General features: G+C 39.4%; 1 protein-coding gene and 1 pseudogene across 8 annotated transcripts in view; one reads left to right on the top strand and one right to left on the bottom strand.

The window, feature by feature from the left end:
• The window catches only part of SDCCAG8 (SHH signaling and ciliogenesis regulator SDCCAG8), a 246,073-nt gene that overhangs the window by 5,247 nt on the left and 221,748 nt on the right, over positions 1 to 19,078 (top strand). For 5 of the 8 annotated variants that reach the window (XM_074385415.1, XM_039464324.2, XM_074385419.1 and 2 more), the window contains 3 exons: positions 7,770 to 7,935; positions 8,660 to 8,745; positions 12,178 to 12,291. In XM_074385415.1, the coding sequence (XP_074241516.1) occupies positions 8,734 to 8,745; positions 12,178 to 12,291 (126 nt within the window). In that variant the 5' untranslated portion in view covers positions 7,770 to 7,935; positions 8,660 to 8,733. Of the gene's footprint in view, positions 1 to 7,769; positions 7,936 to 8,659; positions 8,746 to 12,177; positions 12,292 to 13,784; positions 13,844 to 19,078 lie in introns of those variants that run through there. The other 3 variants (XM_074385414.1, XM_003935329.4, XM_074385418.1) reach the window with 2 other exon arrangements.
• On the bottom strand, positions 5,090 to 5,650 carry LOC120362027 (rRNA-processing protein FCF1 homolog pseudogene; annotated as a pseudogene).

The following is a 19,078-nucleotide window of genomic DNA, read 5'->3' on the forward strand; positions in this document are numbered from 1 at the left end:
AGAGGTTCTTACTCTGTCAGCTAGGCTGCAGTGCAGTGGCACGATCTTGGCTCACTGCAACCTCCGCCTCCAGAGTTCAAGTGATTCTCCTGCCTCAGCCTCCTAAGTAGCTATAATTACAGGCGCCACTACCACACCTGGCTGACTTTTTAATCTTTAGTAGAGACAGGTTTTCATCATGTTGCCAGGGTAGTCTCGAACTCCTGGCCTCAAGTGATCTGCCTTGGCCTCTCAAATTGCTGGGATTACAGGCGTCAGCCACTGCACCTGGCTTTTCTTAGTACTTTTAACTTGTGTGATTTTTTATTTTACTAGAATTTAAAAGTACAGTCTCACTTTTTCTTTCCTACTACTGATGAGATAAAATCGGCAAAATACAGGATTTAGCAACCAGAAAAAAATGAGTGTTTTTTTTCTGGTTGTTTCTGTAAACGGTCTTGTTTTATTGATCTCATTATGAGTAAATAGTCATCCCTGGAATAACCTAAATCTAAGCTGTGGTTCAATGTTATGAGATTGTAAGGGTACTTTTGTGTGTTCTTTGTCAGAAATAGGTATTGAGATACTAAGAGTAATAATATTCTATCTTGGGATGTTTAAAGACTTACGCCCTGATCACATCACTAGTTTGTGCCAAGGTTTTCACTGTTTTACTTGATAACTCTTCTCAGAGTCCAAAAGTATAGAAGGTATCAAGAAATGCACTTGTGCCCTTGGCTAAAGCAACCCAGATGGTAGTCAAACTTCATAAGAGCCTACTGGATATTTAAAGGAATGGCCTTAGGGCAAGTCTTGCTTTTAGGCCCTGAAACAAAATTAAGCCAAATATGAATTCTGAGCTCGTGTTTTTGATGGACATAACACCTATTCCTGACACGTGGATCAGATGTGTCCCATCATGGCACTGCCTGTCTCAGGTTGTGCCCTCCGCACCACCACTCTTGTGGCACAATAGCTCACGGTGACACGGCCACACTCATTTTCCATCAAGAGGCGGCAGCAGTTACAATGTAGTGATGTGGTCAGTGTGCTAGCAAGTCTCTCCTCAAGACTCTAAACTGTCTTGTTCTATTGATCTCATTTTATTTTATTTTTTACTGTCACAGTTGGGGGTAGAGATGAGTGCTGCTGGCATCTAGTTGGCAGAAACCAGGTATGCTGCTACACTTGCATGACACAGCCCCTTCCAAAAAAGAATGATCAGGTCCAAAATGTCAGTAGTCCTGAGGCTGAGAAATCACGATCTAGAAGTACAGGCTTTGCTCGTAGCCCTTGCTCTGCATGAATTCTTTCACTCTATGACTTAATGCTCTGATATAAGAACAGGCTGCCTTCAGCCAGCCTCATTGAAACCTTTTGACTTTGCAAAAGGTTTGAGACTATTATCTGTAACTTCCCTATATTGCCCTAATATTTTGCCAGCCACCCTGAGTGAAGCCCAACAGGCTTTGCTCGTGGTCCTTGCTCTGCAACAATCATACTTTGCAGTAATTACAAGTAAGGATATACAGACTATAGTTGCTGGTGATTTTACCTATGTTCTTCTGCCAGCCTGACTAGGATTACTTCTTTTATTAGTGGAAAGTGACAGGTGAATTGGTCCTCTCAGTTGGTGCCAAAGAAATACCAGGTGTATCTCTCCGACTGCATATAGCCAGTCTCCTGGATTTGCCAACACCCACATATCTTTAATGATCTTCCAGACATTGCTTTCTTAAGATGTTTGCATTCTTTGTCAGATTATCTTTTACTCCTGGTGCCAACCACTTCAACATGTTTTCAGTTACTAGAGTCTTAGGATAGTATTTTCTTTGAGACTTAAAAAAATATTTTACATAGTACTTAAAATCTCTTTTGCAATTGTAATTGCCTTTCACAAAGCTGGCTTTGTCTGATTTTTGGATTCTGCTGTTTATATCTTGGTTGTGCTACCTGTTGGTCCCCTAGTAAATCGTGACAGCAATCTTCTGAGCTGGGCTGAGGCCCAGTCAAGTGTGGACAGACAGATGTGTCTCTTATCTCACTGTGGTTTCGTTTTTCTGTGTGTCTGCCCTAATCTAAGCTCGTGCTGGGAGCTGCAGTGCATCTTGTGCGGCAGCCTAGGGAGGAATGGTTCATCGCCTGTTTTCTCCGAGACAGCTTGCAGCTGGGCGCTTTGCAGGGCGTGGTCCCCCCTCCCTGTTACCAGGACAGTACTCTTTCACATCTCCCAGGACAGATGGAGAATGAAGAAATTAATAATTCACAGCGTGTATAGAAGTGGTGATTCTTCCTAGACTGAGATGTACTTGCGTTCGTTCAAAAACATCTTGATAAAGAGAGACCCACTGGTGAACTAAGAGTTAGAACTTAGGAAGTAGGGAAGGAAAACTGTAGTAAGAAAATAGACAAGGCAGACTGAAATTTGTCAGCAGTCATTAGCTCAGGTGCCTTTTAAGTGCTCATTGTACTGATTGATGTTTGGATAGTGCATTAGCAGAAATATTATTTACTTGCACTTATGTTCATGTGATCTGGAGGACTCAGGGGTCCTGTTTGTGTTTGTAGTCATAGTTAAGTTTATAGTCAGTTCCTGGTTGCTGGTGGGGAAAAGAAATCAGGATGCATTGTGAAATACCCTTACTGTCCTCTCAGGGGAGAAGAGGAAATGAATGTGTTCTTGCTCTCTTGGTTAGAAACAGATAAAGCTGTGTCCCATTAGCAATTGGATAGGAAGCGATAACTGGAACCTTCTGTTTAATCTGGTTTCCTGAAATGTAAGGAGCAGATAACCGCATCTGGGGAGTAGTAGTCTTAATAGGAATGATGGGGGCTTCAGCTGCAACGGCTCCAGCTGAAAAGCCATGGGGTTTCATCTGTCCTGAATCATCTGAGTGTTATTCTTCAAGGTTAGCTGTGTTTGTCTGTCATGGTATATAATTATGTTGCTTTGTATATATTTTGAAGAGCACCTGGCGTGTTTTGAAATGTCGTGTTGAAATGACTTTGAAATGTCACCTCTACAGTTTAGGCACCGTTCTTGCAAATCCCTTCTTTTCCTCTCTGACCCTAGTAACTTTGAAGTCAGTAGTTACAAACCAACCAACCAACCCTAAAGCCTTGTGTATCACTTTTCTCTGGGATAGTTGTTGAAATTCAATAGCTCATTATTTCACCTAATACTATTGTCATAGCGCAATTTAACATGTGGTCTTCAAATGTTATAAAATTCTAAAAGATTAAACAAGAACATTAGAAAAGGAATGAAAAATGCTCTTAAAATCCTGCCCTTATTGTGATCTGATGAAAGAACTCTGCCTGTAGAGACTTTTAACTATGCAGATTTTTTTTTAGCCTTTTTTTTTCTTTTTCCTTAAAATAGCAACAAATAATGGGAGAGGGTGCTAAGTAAATAGACGTTAATAGTGATTGGTTAAATATATTCTGACTCGTCCAAACAACTACATTCTAAGCTGCTTGTAATATTACTACCATCCACAAATAGCAGCATGGTTCTACTGCCTTAACGAAGGCTGGGCATGGTGGCTCAAACCTGTAATCCCAGCACTTTTCAAAATCCCTGTTTCAGGTGTACAGTGAAGATCACTGGTGACATGACAATGTCATTTCCAAGTGGAATGATTAAAGTCTTCACCAGAAATCCAACTCCAGCTGTGTTGTGCTTCAGGGTGAAGCTTATTAGCTTTTATTCAGACTAGGTATAAATAAATATCCCTTGTCTTAGAGGTGAAGTCATTTGAAAGCTCCATAGAATACATTTTTTTTTAAAGATGCAACAAAAATTTTTTTATTGTAAATTGACAATTTATAATTGTATAAATGTATGGGTTACAAAGTAATGTCATAAATTGTGGATACAATTTGAAATAATTAAATCAAGCTAATTAACATGTCTGGTACTTCCAATACATTTCTGTGATGAGAACATCAGTTTTGAAATATATAATACTCCATTATTAAGTATATGTACCACATTGTACCACTGAACTCAAAAAAAGTTTAAAACATTCTTCCTATCTGATATTTTGTATCCTTTAACCATCATTAATTTTTTTTTTTTTTTTTTTTTTGAGACAGTCTCACTCTGTCACCCAGGCTGGAATGCAATGGCGCAATCTCAGCTCAAGCAACCTCTGCCCTTCCAGGTTCAAGCGACTCTTCTGCCTCAGCCTCCCCTGCATCTGGGACCACAGGCACATGACACGACACTGGCCAATCTTTTTTGTATTTTTAGTAGAGATAGGGTTTCACCATGTTGTCTAGGCTGGTCTTGAACCTGGCCTCAGGTGATCCATCCACCTTGGCCTCCCAAAGTTCTGAGACCACAGGTGTAAGCCACCTGGCCTAAAATTTTTACAAGACAAAATACCAATTTCAAAACAGCATCAAAAAGTGAGCAGGCCAGGCACGGTGGCTCATGCCTGCAATCCCAGCACTTTGGGAGGCCAAGGGATATTTTTCCGTACTAAAAACACAAAAATAAAAATTAGCTGGATGCAGTGGCACGTGCCTGCAATTCCAGCCACTTGGGAGGCTGAGGCAAGAGAACCACCGGAACTTGGGAGGCAGAGGCCACAATGAGCTGAGCACCCAACACTGCACTCCAGCCTGGGCAACAAGAGCAAAACTTTGTCTGGGGGGGAAAAAAAGCACATTTAAGCATCCTCAGCTTATCATAGAGCAAACAGGTCAACAGAATAACAATTCATGCTGTTGTCTGTGTAATGAACTGTCAACAAGAGAAAGCTGGTTGAAGAAAGGCAGAGGAACTATGTCTTGTAAGAATTAGAATTGAGGGGCTCTGGCCAGGAGTAGTGACTCATGCCTATAATCCCAGCACTTTGGGAGGCCGAGGCCGGTGGATCACAAGGTCAGGAGATCAAGACCAGCTTGGCTAACGCAGTGAAACCCCGTCTCTACCTAAAAATATGAAAGATTAGCCAGATGTGGTGGCACATGCCTGTAGTCCCAGCTACTTGGGAGGCTGAGGCAGGAGAATTGCTTGAACCAAGGAGGTGGAGGTTGCAGTAAGCCCAGATTCCACCACTGTACTCCAACCTGAGCCACAGAGTGAGACTCTGTCTCATAATTAAATAAATAAACAAAAGAATCGAGGGGCTCCGTAATCATCTGGTACAGTATTGTATCTATAGTTAGAAATGTAGATGATAGGAACTCCAAGAATCTTAGGGATTCATCTTTTAAGGTCCCAGTCAACTGTGACCACAATGTAACACTTATGCTGAGTTACCTTCTGCATTAAGCAGTCATCTGCATAGGTTCCTTTGTGTGTACATGGTAATCGTTCAAATCTTGGATCCTTGGTGATCCTTAGAGACACTCAATACTTCTGCCCCAGTTTCTCAATTTCAGCCATTACACAATCCATTATACAAGGGATACACTTGGCATACAGATAGTCCATCATTGACTGTATTAAGTCCAGTTTGGCTTTTATGGAAAAGTTGATAAAGTTGGTATCAACGAGGACATGGTAAGGTGGGCCCAGCTGTATATGATATTGGGAAAATAAGCAAGAAGGGTGTTGGGGAACTTCTCTTTCCTTTAACGCACTGGGATCCTTCTTTTCTTTATTTTTAGGTTTTAATCTTTGCTTTTCTTTAAGCCTCTGATCTCTGAGACTAAGCATTCACTTCCTGGTCGCATACTTCCTCACTTTCTTTTGCTTCTCCGTGGTCACACCACACTCCTGTTTTTTCCCTAATCACCAGTGGCCCAATACTTTTACCTGGAATACATTTTTATGTTAGTCCAACTGTCTCTTTCCTTTCTAATGGTTCAATAAAGGTAAATGCTTTATTCGTAGATTTTAGGGCATAAATCTAAAGCTCCGTGAACTGAGTTGCTTATCATGTAACATTTTGATTTTCCTTTTCCATTACCAAATCTCTTTTCTACTCGAATACTAAGTTATTGTAAAACTATCACAGTTTCATGTACTTCCAGAACCAGGAATTCATCTTATCTGAACTTTCTTAAACTCATGATGAGTCAGAGACGGCCAGTCTTCATTAGTAATCAGCACCAAATTCATTTCAAAGAAAGATCTGTGTGGACATAGGATTGGTATGGAGAAAAGTATACTGATGAATTAACTGTGTCTCTTGTGTAGTTGAGTTATAGAATTTCACTGTTGAACCCTGACCTGAAATCGGTGTTTTCTTTAATGAAAGTAGAAAATGAGTTGCTGTAAGTAAAGAAACCGTATTGTGTAACAGAGTTTTTTTTCTATTAAGTACTAACATTATTTTTGTGTCTGTTCCAAACTTTGAAATCAATGCACCTGGAGAAAATGGAAACTGTTTTCAAGGTCCTTCAGAATATATGTTTATAATTTTTTTTTTTTTAAGACAGAGTCTTGCTCTGTTGCCCAGGCTAGAGTATAATGGCACGATCTTGGCCCACTGCAACCTCTACCTCCTGGGTTCAAGTGATTCTCCTGCCTCAGTCTCCCAAGTAGCTGGGATTACAGGTACCTGCCACCATACCTGGCTAATTTTTATATTTTTAGTAGAGAAGGGGTTTCACCATGTTGGCCAGGCTGGTCTCAAACTCCTGACCTTGTGATCCACCTGCTTTGGTCTCCCAAAGTGTTTGGATTACAGGCACAAGCAACCGCACCCGCCTATACATGTATTTTCTTACATGATTGGTAATGAATCAGGTCTCTTTCATGCCATTGCTGTTAGAGGGCCTCTGGGGCTGGAGTCCTCTGGAGGACTGGGCTGTCAGGGTGGGGGCACAGGGGTGGAGTGAGGCGAGAGGCTTTTCTTTTGTCTTGTGGTCTCAGGGCCTCTCTCTCCTCACCACATATCCTCTTCATAGGTCTCTCCAGCAGGGTAGCCGGATATCTTACATAGTGGCTTAGGGTTCCCAAAAGCAAGCATTCCAAGAGGAAGCAAAAGCTGCCAGTGCTTTTAAAAATGAGCCTTGGGTCTGACATGGTGTGACTTTTACTGCATTCTATTGGTTAATGTAGGTTACAGGCCCAGTCAGTTTCAGATTAGAAGAGAACGAGGAAATGAGGCTGGGTTCCTTGGAGGCTATTTTTAGAGATGAACTATCACAGTAATATACCTTAAAATACTTCACTTTAGATAGTTTATGTATGTTCTAGGCGTGGTCAGTTGCACTAACCAAGAATCTATGAGGTGTGATTAGCTAGCAGTGTATAGGAAGAGCTGTGCTAAGGGGAGCTGCCACTATAAGCACTTCAGCAATGCAAATTTTGATCAAAACTAGACCAGACAGGTGGATGTCTCTTGGTGGGGGAGGGATTTCCTGTCCCCGGGGACAATGAGGCTTCCCTAGGTTGGACCTTAGTGTGATGCAGTTCCTCTTGCTGATTCTTCCCACTTCCCCACTGCTCTTCCATCCCCCTGTGTCTCCAGGTGTGGTGGAAGAGTCAGGCATGACGGGAAGGAGAGCACTTCCATTACCAAGTTATTGTTTAGTGGGAGCTGGCAGGAAGAGTTCTGTCATTTAATGCTCCTTGCTGATGATGCTGTATCTAGTGAGTGTCCACTGTCACAGTGGTAACCCCAGGCCTTAGAGATCATCAACTCCTACCTCTAAACCATGAACTTAATCTTCTCTTACCTTCTCTGGCACATCCCTTAGCAAGCTAGAAACAGAACTCTACTTTTTTCCATAAAGTACCAGAAATAATGATTTCACCTTTAAAAACTGTCTTCTCGAGCAGGTGTCCTTTCGGTCACCCAGATTTCACTGGTCCTAACTTTCATCAGGTTGTTGTTGCAGAACGTGCCAGTCGAAGTATTCACCAGCTGAAATGTGCCCTGAGGGAAGGTGATGTCACTCTTGGAGAAGATGCACCAAATCTTTCTTTTAGCACCAGTGCAGGAAATGAGGATGCCAGGACAGCTTGGCTCGAATTGCAGCAGAGCCATGCTGGTGAGTATGAATGTCAGTCCTAGCCTGAATGATGCATAGTGAATTTTTGAAACTGCATGGAATAATAACTCCATTCATTCTTCGTTCTGCTGCTATGATGTTATTCCAAAACACAAATCAGATAATTTAATTCTCTTGCTTAATCTTTTTTTCCTTTGACTTCCCAATGCCTATAGGCTAAAGTCCAAAATTCTAGTTATAAAACAACAGTGTTTTCCTAAGATAGATCCAACCTGCCTTTTCAGCTCATCTTGGTATGCTTCTCATGCTAATCATCCATCTCACAACTCATGTTCTAGTTATAATAACCTCCTCGCTGTGCTTTTATGCTTTGACATGTGCAGTGCCTTCCAACTGGAATTGTTCTCATCCTTTTCTGCTTGGTGAACTCCTTCCTGCTCATCCTTGCAGTGTTATCTCCTCTGTGAAAACAAGCACAGTTAGGTGCTTCCTCTTCGTGTAGCACTGTGCATAGCTCTAGGTCTGCATACAAACTTACTGTATGTCTATTAGTGTCTCTTCTGGCTTGCTAGAGTCTTAGCTCTTAGGGGGTAGAAATTCTTTTTTTTTTTTTTTATGTTGGTCTTTGTATCCCCAGTTGATAGCAGAGTTCTTGATGTGTAATATATATTTCAGCAATTTTTATTAGTTGGAAGGGTGGATGGGTGGTAATAAACCATGAATCTCAAATAAGGTTAATAAACCCCCTGCTTTTGCTCTATAGTTAATCAGCTCAAAGATTTGTTGCGCCAACAAGCAGATAAGGAAAATGAAGTATCTCCGTCAAGAAGAGGAAAAATGTCCCCTTTGGTAAGTATCAACTTTTCCAACTTGACAAAGCATTACTTTGTTTTTTGTTTGTTTGTTTGTTTGTTTGTTTGTTTTGGAGATGGAGTTTTGCTCTTTTTGGCCAGACTGGAGTGCAATGGTGTGATCTTGGCTCACCGCAACCTCTGCCTCATGGGTTCAAGCGATTCTCCCACCTCAACCTCCTGAGTAGCTGGAATTACAGGCGTCTGCCACCACACCCGGCTGTTTTGTATTTTTAGTAGAGACAGGGTTTCTTCATGTTGGTCAGGCTCGTCTCAAACTCCCAACCTCGGGTGATCCACCCGCCTTGGCCTCCCAAAGTGTTGGAAATACAGGGTTGAGCCACCGCGCCTGGCCAGCATTCCTTTGTTTTGCTGTACTGTGTCATTTTGTAGTACATGTTGCAGAAAAAAATTAATCAGGGCATGCTAATAGTGAAAAACATTAAAAGAAATTCTCTTCCCTCTGATTATTTTGGCTGAAAAAATTGATTTCCATGGCAGAGCAAATCTTGATATTTTAAATTTATCGTTTACTTGGAAAATGGGAGCAAGGGAATAGTTGAGAAAATTTATTTTGCAACTGCTGGCAAAATATGTAATATAAATATATAATATGTAATAAATTAGTATAAATTATGTAAGTTTAAGGAGAATATATGTAAAAGGTAAAGTAATGGTTTTAGTGATTTCTTTTTCAGAGGGTCACGTCCATCTTCGATCATTTTTACAAGTTACTTAATTTTAATTGTAGCTCTCTGTTGTAATTTTTTTTTAATTTTTAAATTTTAAAATAATACATTTTATTTTTAATTATGTTATTTCTTTGAGATGGAGTCTCACCTTGTTGCTCAGGCTGGAGTGCTGTGGCACGCTCAGCTCACTACAACCTCTGCCTCCCAGATTCAAGCAATGTTCATGCCTCAGCCTCCCTAGTAGCTGGGATTACAGGTGTGCACTACCACATGAGGCTAATTTTTTTGTATTTTTAGTAGAGATAGGGTTTCACCATATCGGCTAGGCTGGTCTCGAACTCCTGACTTCAGGTAATCCACCTGTCTCAGCCTCCCAGAGTGCTGGGATTACAGGTGTGAACCACGGCGCCTGGCCACACCTTGCATTTACAATGTGTTTTATAGTTGAAGACAATGCCTATATGCTGAAAAGTATGGAGACATGTCACTTTCTTTGCTTCACTGAAATTTCAGAATTTCACTCCCGTATTAACACTTCATTCCAGACTGACACATACTTTTAAGCTTAATTCCCACTTGAGAGAAATGTACCTCATGTGCATATTCAATATTTATAGATTATAGATTATGATTTTAATAAAACATTATTTAATGAATTTATTACTATTGACATCTGGTTTCTAAGATGCTCTTAAGCACACAACTGGTAGAATGCTTTTAAGTCTACTAGATGAAGTTGCTTTATCTGTCAAATGCTCAGACATGCTCATTAGCTTTTTAAAATCTGAGCAGTGATACTGTGGATCTTATTGAATCCAGAGAGGCAGGAAGACCTTCATTAAGAGAATGAGTTTAGTACATACAGAGTACACTTTAATAAGTCTATTTATATAGAGCTGTGTAAAAGAATGGAACTTAGACTCTAAATGTGTGCAGTCTACATGTAATAATTATAAACCATGATAATAATAGTTTTTAAGATTGTACCCTTAGAATGCACTTTTGTAGCCACTATAACATATTAGAAATATGTTGATATATTGAGAGTAAAACTGAGGCACTGTTGAGATAGAAAAAAAAAATGTATTACTTGTTATCTTAAAATGCAGATATCCAAACTAAACCCCTTCAAAGCATACACAGATGATTTCATGTGAACGTATTTCATGCAATTTTAGCTTGAGCTTTTTGTTTTTCACATTGACTTCCTCCTGTTTACTCATAGTAATTTATATTTGCCTACCTCTGAACCTATTTCTATTAATGTAGGGTTATTATTACTGTTTGATTTCTATTCATGACCGATAATTCATTTAATTAGAGCTACTTCAGTTTTTAAATTTCTTAAATATACCAAAAAGTAAAGCTCTGTTCTATTTTATTCTGCCATGATAGCTGATACCTCATTAGCATTTAAAATTTCTGCTCTGCTGAGAAAGAGAATGGCTGAGAGACACTGTGCCTCATTTTAAGCTTTCCTCTGGGTTTGTTTAACTGGTTGACCCTTGTTTTCCCTTTTCCTGATTTCCTCATCCTTAAAAAAAAAAATCATGTGATTGGTATATGATTTTACAAACTATGTCACAGTCATTTTAAGATAAGGTAAGAAAGATACACATTAACAGTCAGTTCCCGGAATGCTACAGAGCTAAAGTAGCATTAGCGTTTCTTTTTGAAATCTCTCTGTTGGACCCCTCAATGCAGTGTGTCTCTACTTTAGGGCTCTATTCTTAGAGGTTCTGTGTTCCAGAACAGCACACACTTGAATTGTGTTCAATACTAGAGTCAAAAATCAAAAACTACATTTTGCTAATGTTTCCTCTTTGAGATGGAATTTTATCTCATTGACACAGGCTTGGCATCAGACACCTCTTCAAGAATCTCTCCTTCAGGGAGCTGCTGCAGTTTTAGCTAGCAAATCCTCTTCCATGGCAGTTTCTTGGAGAGCGTTGTCCCCTGTATCTCAGCATTACTGAATGAAATGTCACTTTTCCAGTTTGTTAAAATACTCCGTTCATTCCAAGCCAGTTATACTACTACTACCATGGCATTTTCCCATTCACTCTATGTGTTCTTTATAACCACTTTCACCATGCATCTTAAAAAAAAAAAGATATTCACATCCACGAATCTTGTGTATTTGTGGAATTTATAGGCTAGAGAAGCAAGTATTTGTATTAGTCCATTTTCATATTGCTATAAATAAATACCTGAGGCTGGGCAAATTTATTTTAAAAAGAGGTTTAATCAGCTCATCGTTCTGCAGGCTGTATAGGAAGTGTGGTACTGGCATCACATTCTGGTGAGGACCTCAGGAAACTTAGAGTCATGGTGGAGGGTGAAGCAGAGCAGGCATTTCATGTGGTGAGAATCAGAGCAAGAAGTGGGTGGAGGTGCCACATTCTTTTAAACAACCAGATCTCACCAAAACTCAGAACAGGAACTCATTATCATGAGGATAGCACCAGCAACAAGGTATTAATTCATTCATTCATCATGACCTAAACCCCTCCCACCAGGCCCCACCTCCAGTGTTGTAAGAGGCTACATTTCATCATGAGGTTTGTGGGGGATAAACATCCAAGCTATATCAATATTATAAGCTACATTGTGATCGATTCTATGTTTATGTCACATCAGTGCAAAATTGAGTATGGAGAAGGTAACAACTGATTCTTTGGTAAATCCAAACATGCTTAATTTGCATTTTTAAAAATTATTTGTTTATTTTGCCATAGGGGTCATTAGAACTTGAGGAAACCAGTATGCCTACTATGTGCAACCTTGTTCCTATCATTAATGACCAGTCTCAATATATCCATCATTTAGAGGCGGAAGTTAAGTTCTGCAAGGTAAGTTTCTCATTAAGAATTTAAAACTGCCGGGGCGGTGGCTCACGCCTGTAATCCCAGCACTTTGGAAGGCCGAGGCGGGTGGATCACGAGGTCAAGAGATCGAGACCATCCTGGTCAACATGGTGAAACCCCGTCTCTACTAAAAATACAAAAAAAATTAGCTGGGCATGGTGGCACGTGCCTGTAATCCCAGCTACTCAGGAGGCTGAGGCAGGAGAATTGCCTGAGCCCAGGAGGCAGAGGTTGCGGTGAGCCGAGATCGCGCCATTGCACTCCAGCCTGGGTAACAAGAGCAAAACTCCGCCTCAAAAAAAAAAAAAAAAGAATTTAAAACTAAATAAATTAAAGCTTATATTAATTATATATTGTATAAAAATTTGCTACTATTAATCTTCACGTTTATAGCAATACATTGAGCATTGCTATTCTTACATGATTGAGATACTGACGTGTTACAAGAGCTTGTCAGACTTGGGAATGATACTCTTGATTGCACCATTTCTGACTGCTTGATTTCCCAGTAGTTCACTAGTATATCTAATGATTTCATTATATGATCTCATATTTCAGAATTTTTTCTTCCTACCCCACTGGCTGTAGCCCAGCAAATGGCAAATGCTTTGGAATACAAATACCAGTCATTCTCCCACATTTGTCAACCTATTGGAGCAGTGGTACAACAATCAGGGATTCCAAACTAGTAGACCAAATCTTTTCCACTGTCAGTATTAAGACTCTTCCTTTGACTTTGAATAAGAATGGTTCATAGGTAACTGATAGTAATGATCGAGAAACCAAATGTATCACATATAGCTTGTAACACTAGAAGGTTATACGCTCAACTGTGTGCAGTTTACTAACGTCATTAATATCATTCAAGCACCCTTTCTGCAGGAAGTAAAGATGGTCTTGCTGAGAGATCCTTTCTTTGTCTCAGTGCTGATTTTTCTTTGTGGCACGGAGCATCTGTTTCCAACAAATTAATTTTTTTGAGATAGGGTCTGGCTCTGTTTTACGGGCAGGAGTGCAGTGGCATGATCATGGCTCACTGTAGCGTTGACATCCTGGGCTCATCCCAGCTACTAGGGAGGCTCCTACTCCAGCCTCCCTAGTAGGTGGGACCACAGGTGCATGCCACTAAGCTCGGCTATTTCTTTATTATTATTATTATTTTGTAGAGTTAAGGTCTCATTATGTTGCCCAGGCTGGTCTTGAACTCCTGGGCTCAAACAGTCCTCCTGCCTGGGCCTTCCAAGGTGTTGAGATTACAGGCTTTGCAAATGTGCCCGGCCAGATTTTGTTTTTTTAATTGCCTTATTGCATTAGCTAAGTAAGACTTTTGGAATGATGTTGAATGGTTGTGAGAGGAGCCATCTTTGCCTCATTCCTGATCTTAGTGGGAAACTTACTTTCTTGCCGTAAAATATGTTAGCTGTGGGTTATTTGTAGATGTTCTTTATCAAGTTGAGAATGTTTCCCTCTATTCCTAGTTACCGAGAGTACAGATGCTCCTTAACTTACGATGGGATTGTGTCCTGATAAACTCATTGTAAGTTGAAAATGCATTTACTATGCTATAGAATATTGGTTGTTTACCTCTGTGATTGCATGGCTAAACGGGAGCTACAGCTCACTGCCACTGCTGCTGCCCAGCAGCATGAGAGAATATTATACTGCATATTGCTAGCTTGGGAAAAGATCAAAACTTAAAACTTGAATTACGGTTTCTACTGAATGCATATTGCTTTTGCAGCATAATAAAGTCAAAAAAATCGTTTGTCAAACCATTGGAAGTCAGGGACCATCTGTGTTTATCATAGATGGCTGCCGCATTTTGTCAAATGCTTTTTCTGCGTCTACTGTTTAATTATGATTTTTCTTCTACATTGTTGATGTGATGGATTACATTAACTGATGCTCAAATGTCAAACCAATGTTGTATACTTAGAATAAATCCTACTTTATCCTAGTATATAATTCTTTTTTACATTGTTGGATTTGATTTGCCAGTATTTTGTTGAGGATTTTTGCATCTCTGTTCATTAGAGATATTGACCTGTAATTTTCCACTTTTGTAATGTTTTCACTTGGTTTGGATATTAGGTTAATGCTGGCCTCATAAAATGAGTTAGGAAATACTTCCTCTTGCATTTCATGGAAGATACTATAGACAATTGGTATAATTTCTTTCTTAAGTATTTGGTACAATTCACCACTGAACTTACCTGGTTCTGGTGCTTTCTGTTTTGAAAGGTTTCTAACATTGATTACTTTTCTTGACAAATATAGGTTTATTCAAATTATCTGTTCTTCGTGAGTTTTCATGGTTGTGTCTTTCAAAGAATCGGTTCATTTCATCTAGGTGACTAATTCATGATCATAGAGTTGTTCATAGTATTACTTTGTTATCCTGTTTTTTAAACATTTCTTCATTATCCTTTTAATGTTCATGAGATCAGTAGTGATGGCCCCATTTTCACTTCTGATCTTACTATATGATGGAATCGAATTAGTATCTTCTCTCTTTTTTTCTTAGCTAATCTATAAAGAGTCTTATCAATTTTGCTCATCATTTCAAAGACCCAACTTTTGATTTTGTTTTTCTATTTTTAATTTCATTGATTTTACTCTAATTTTTGTTATATATTTTTTCTGCTTGCTCTAGAATTAATTTGCTATTGGTTTTCCAGCTTCTAAGGTAGAATCTTCGATTATTTATTTGAAATTTTTCTTCTTTTCTGATTTTTTGCATTCCTTTGACTGCGTCCTTTTAATAAGTATATAGCTTTTCATAAGTTATATTTTAATTTTTACTTAGTTGAAAATATTTCTAAATTTCTCTTAATACCTCTTTGATTCATGTGTCATTTAGAAGGGTGTTGTGTAGTCATCAAGTATTTGGGGAGTTTCCCAGCTGTCATTCTGTTATTGATTTCTAGTTTAATTTCATTGTTGTCTGACAGCATACTTTCCTGTTCTTTGACATTTCTTAAGGTTTGTACAATGTCGTCTATCTTGGTGAATGCTCTGTGTGAGCTTGAAGAAAATGTGTGTACTGCTGTTCTTGAATAAAGCAGTCTATAAATGTCAATTAGATCCACTTGGTTGATGCTGCTATACATTTCAATTGTGTTCTTTCTGATTTTTATAATTTCTGACAGAAGATATTGACATTTCCCACTGTAATAGTAGCTTCATCTATTTTCCTTTACCTTATACATTTTGATGCCCTTTTATTAGGCACATATACATTAAGACTTATTACATCTTCTTGATGAATTGACATCTTTATCATTGTTTCATGTACCTCTTTATCCCTGATCATTTTTATTGCTTTGAAATCTGCTTTGTCTAAAATTAATATGGCTACTCCAGCTTTCTGTTGATTAGTGTTAACATGATATGTCTTTTTTCATTTATTTATTTATTTATTTATTGAGACAGAGTCTCACTCTGTCATCCAGGCTAGAGTACAGTGACGGTCTCTGCTCACTGCAACCTCTGCCTCCTGGGTTCAAGTGATTCTCCTGCCGCAGCATTCTGAGTAGCTGGGATTACAGGTGCATGCCACCACACTGGCTAATTTTTGTGTTTTTAGTATAGACAGGGTTTCACTATGATGACCAGGCTGATCTTGAACTCCTGACCTCGTGATCCACCCGTCTTAGCCTCCCAAACTGCTGGGATTACAGGCGGAAGCCACCAAGCGTGAGCCATTATTCATTTATTTTTAATCTGTCTGTGTCTTTGTATTTATAGTTGGCCTCTTTTTTGTTCTGAGGTTTTTGTTGTTGTTGTTGTTTAGAGATGGGGGGGGTCTCACTATGTTGCTTAGGCTGGTCTTGAACTCCTATGCTCAAGGGATCCTCCCACCTCAAAGTAACTGGGATTACAGATGTAAGCCACCTGGCCTGGCTATTGTAGGCTTCTTGTAGACGACATATAGTTTGTTGTTCTTTTTTTAACCACTCTGACAGTCTCTGTCTTTTAGTTGGTATATTCCAGGAGTCCCCAAACTACGGCCCGCGGGCCGCATGCGGCCCCCTGAGGCCATTTATCCAGCCCCTTGCCGCACTTCAGGAAGGGGCACCTCTTTCACTGGTGGTCAATGAGAGGAGCACAGTATGTGGCAGCCCTCCAATGGCCTGAGGGACAGTGAACTGGCCCCCTGTGTAAAAAGTTTGGGGACGCCTGGTATATTCAGATCACTACATTTAAAGAGATTATTGTTATAATTGGATCAGTATCTAACATATTTGTTACTATTATTTTCGTTGTCTTTATTTTTGTTTCTTTAAAAAAAATTTCACTCTTGCTGCCTTCTCTGGCTTTTTTTTTTTTTTTTCCATGAAATAGAGTCTTGCCCTGTTACCTAGGCAGTGACATAATCAAAACTCACTACAGCCTAGAACTCCTGGGCTCAAGCAGTCTTCCGACCTCCTCCTCCACCGAGTAGCTGGGACTACACTGCAGACATACACCACTATGCCTGGCTAATATTTGTGGGTTTTTTTTTTCTTTTTTGTGAAGATGAGGGCTCACTATGTTGCCCATGCTGGTGTCGAACTCCTGGCCTCAAGTGATCTTCCCACCTCAGCCTTCCAAAATCCTGGGCTTACCAGGTGTGAGCCTCTGCACCTGTCCCTTCTGTGGCTTTGACTGAGCATTTTATATTATTGCATTTTATTTTTTATTTTTGGAGACAGAGTCTCTCTCAGTCACCTAGGCTGGAGTACAGTGACACCATCTTGGCTCACTGCAACCTCTGCCTCCTGTGTTCAATCAGTTCTCGTGCCTCAGCCTCCCTAGTAGCTGGGACTGCAGGTGTGAGCTACCACAGCCAGCTAATTTTTGTATGATTGCATTTTTCTCCTATCTTAGCGTGACAGTTGATCAGTTGTACTACTACTTCTTTTTTTTTTCTTTACTGGTTGCCTTGGAGTTTGCAATACACATCTATAACTAACCTAAGTTTACTTTCAAGTAACCCTGGGCCACTTTTTGAATTGTATAAATTCCTTTTAACAGAATTCCCATGACCTCTCTCATCCTTTATAACATTTCTGTCATTAATTTTAGTTATCCATAAACTACAGTTACTATCAACACTATTGCAATTATGATGTTGAACACCAAGTGTCATCTGTCAAATAAATTCATAAGAAAATATTTTATATCCACTTATTCCTTCTCTAGTGCTCTTTTTTTTCCTTATGTAGATGGCAGTTTCTGACCTTGTCATCTTTTCTCCTTTCTGAAGAACTTTTTTTTTTTTTTTTGAGACGGAGTTTCGCTCTTGTTACCCAGGCTGGAGTGCAATGGCGCGATCTTGGCTCACCGCAACCTCCGCCTCCTGGGTTCAGGCAATTCTCCTGCCTCAGCCTCCTGAGTAGCTGGGATTACAGGCATGTGCCACCATGCCCAGCTAATTTTTTGTATTTTTAGTAGAGACGGGGTTTCACCTTGTTGACCAGGATGGTCTCGATCTCTTGACCTCGTGATCCACCCACCTCGGCCTCCCAAAGTGCTGGGATTACAGGTCGAAGAACTTTCTTAACATTTTTTGCAAGGTGTATCTGCTAGCAATAAATTCCATCAATTCTTGTTTCTTTAGGAAAATATTTTTCTTTGTCTTTTGAAGGTTAATCTTGCTGAATCCAGAATTCTAGGTTGGTGGATTTTTTTTTCTTTTAATGCTTTAAATACTTCATTCATTTTATTCTCTTTCTGCTTGTTTGCCTTCTAAAAAGTAGTCACAGGTAATTCTTACCCTTGCTTCTCTATAGGTAAGGTTTTGGTTTTTTTGTTTGTTAGATTTTTTGTTTGTTTGTTTTTTCCAATTTGAGACTGAGTCTTGCTGTATTGCACAGGCTGGAGGAGATCTTGCTCGCTGCAACCTCCGCCTCCTGGATTCAAGCAATTCTCATACCTTAACCTCCCAAGTAGCTAGGATTACAGGTCCCTGCCCCCAAGCCCGGCTAATTTCTGTATTTTTGGTAGAGACAGTGTTTTACCATGTTGGCCAGGATGGTCTTGAACTTCTGATCTCAAGTGATCCACCCACCTTGGCCTCCCAAAGTGCTGCGATTACAGGCATGAGCCATTGCGCCTGGCCTGATTTTTGGGTTTTGTTTGTTGGCCTACTCTGCCTTATTTTCAGATTTTTCTCTTTGTCTTTGATTTTCTGCAGTGTGAATATGATATTCCTCAGTGTATTTGTTTTAGTATTTATCCTGCTTAGTGTTCTGTGAGCTTCCTAAATCTGTGGTTTGATGCCTGTCATTAACTCAGGAAATTTTTCATTCATTATTGATGAAAATATTTCTTCTGTTCCTTTCTTTCCTTTGTGTGTGTGTGTGTTCCTGTTATATACATATTTACATATTTATATTTCTTTATTACAGCATTTATAATTGTACTGCGGTTCTTGTATAATTTTTCTGTCTTCAATTTTTTTCTTTATTGCATTTCTTTTTTGGAAATTTTTATTGACAGTTATTAAAGTGTATTAATTCATTCCTCAGCTATGTCCAATCTACTGATGAGCCTATCAAAGGCATTCTTTATGTCCGTTAATATTTTTTTATTTTGGGCATTTTCTTTTCATTTTCTTCATAGAGTTTCCATCTCTCTGCTTACATTACTCTGCTGTTCTTGCATTTAGTCTACTTTTTCTATTAGAGACCTTCACATAGTAATCATAATTATTGTTTGTATGTATGTATTAATTAATTAATTTATTTATTTTGAGAGAGAGTCTTGCCCTGTCTCCCAGGCTTAAGTG

The sequence above is a fragment of the Saimiri boliviensis genome, chromosome 14, assembly GCF_048565385.1.
Source record: "Saimiri boliviensis isolate mSaiBol1 chromosome 14, mSaiBol1.pri, whole genome shotgun sequence".
Taxonomy (NCBI): Eukaryota; Metazoa; Chordata; class Mammalia; order Primates; family Cebidae; genus Saimiri; species Saimiri boliviensis.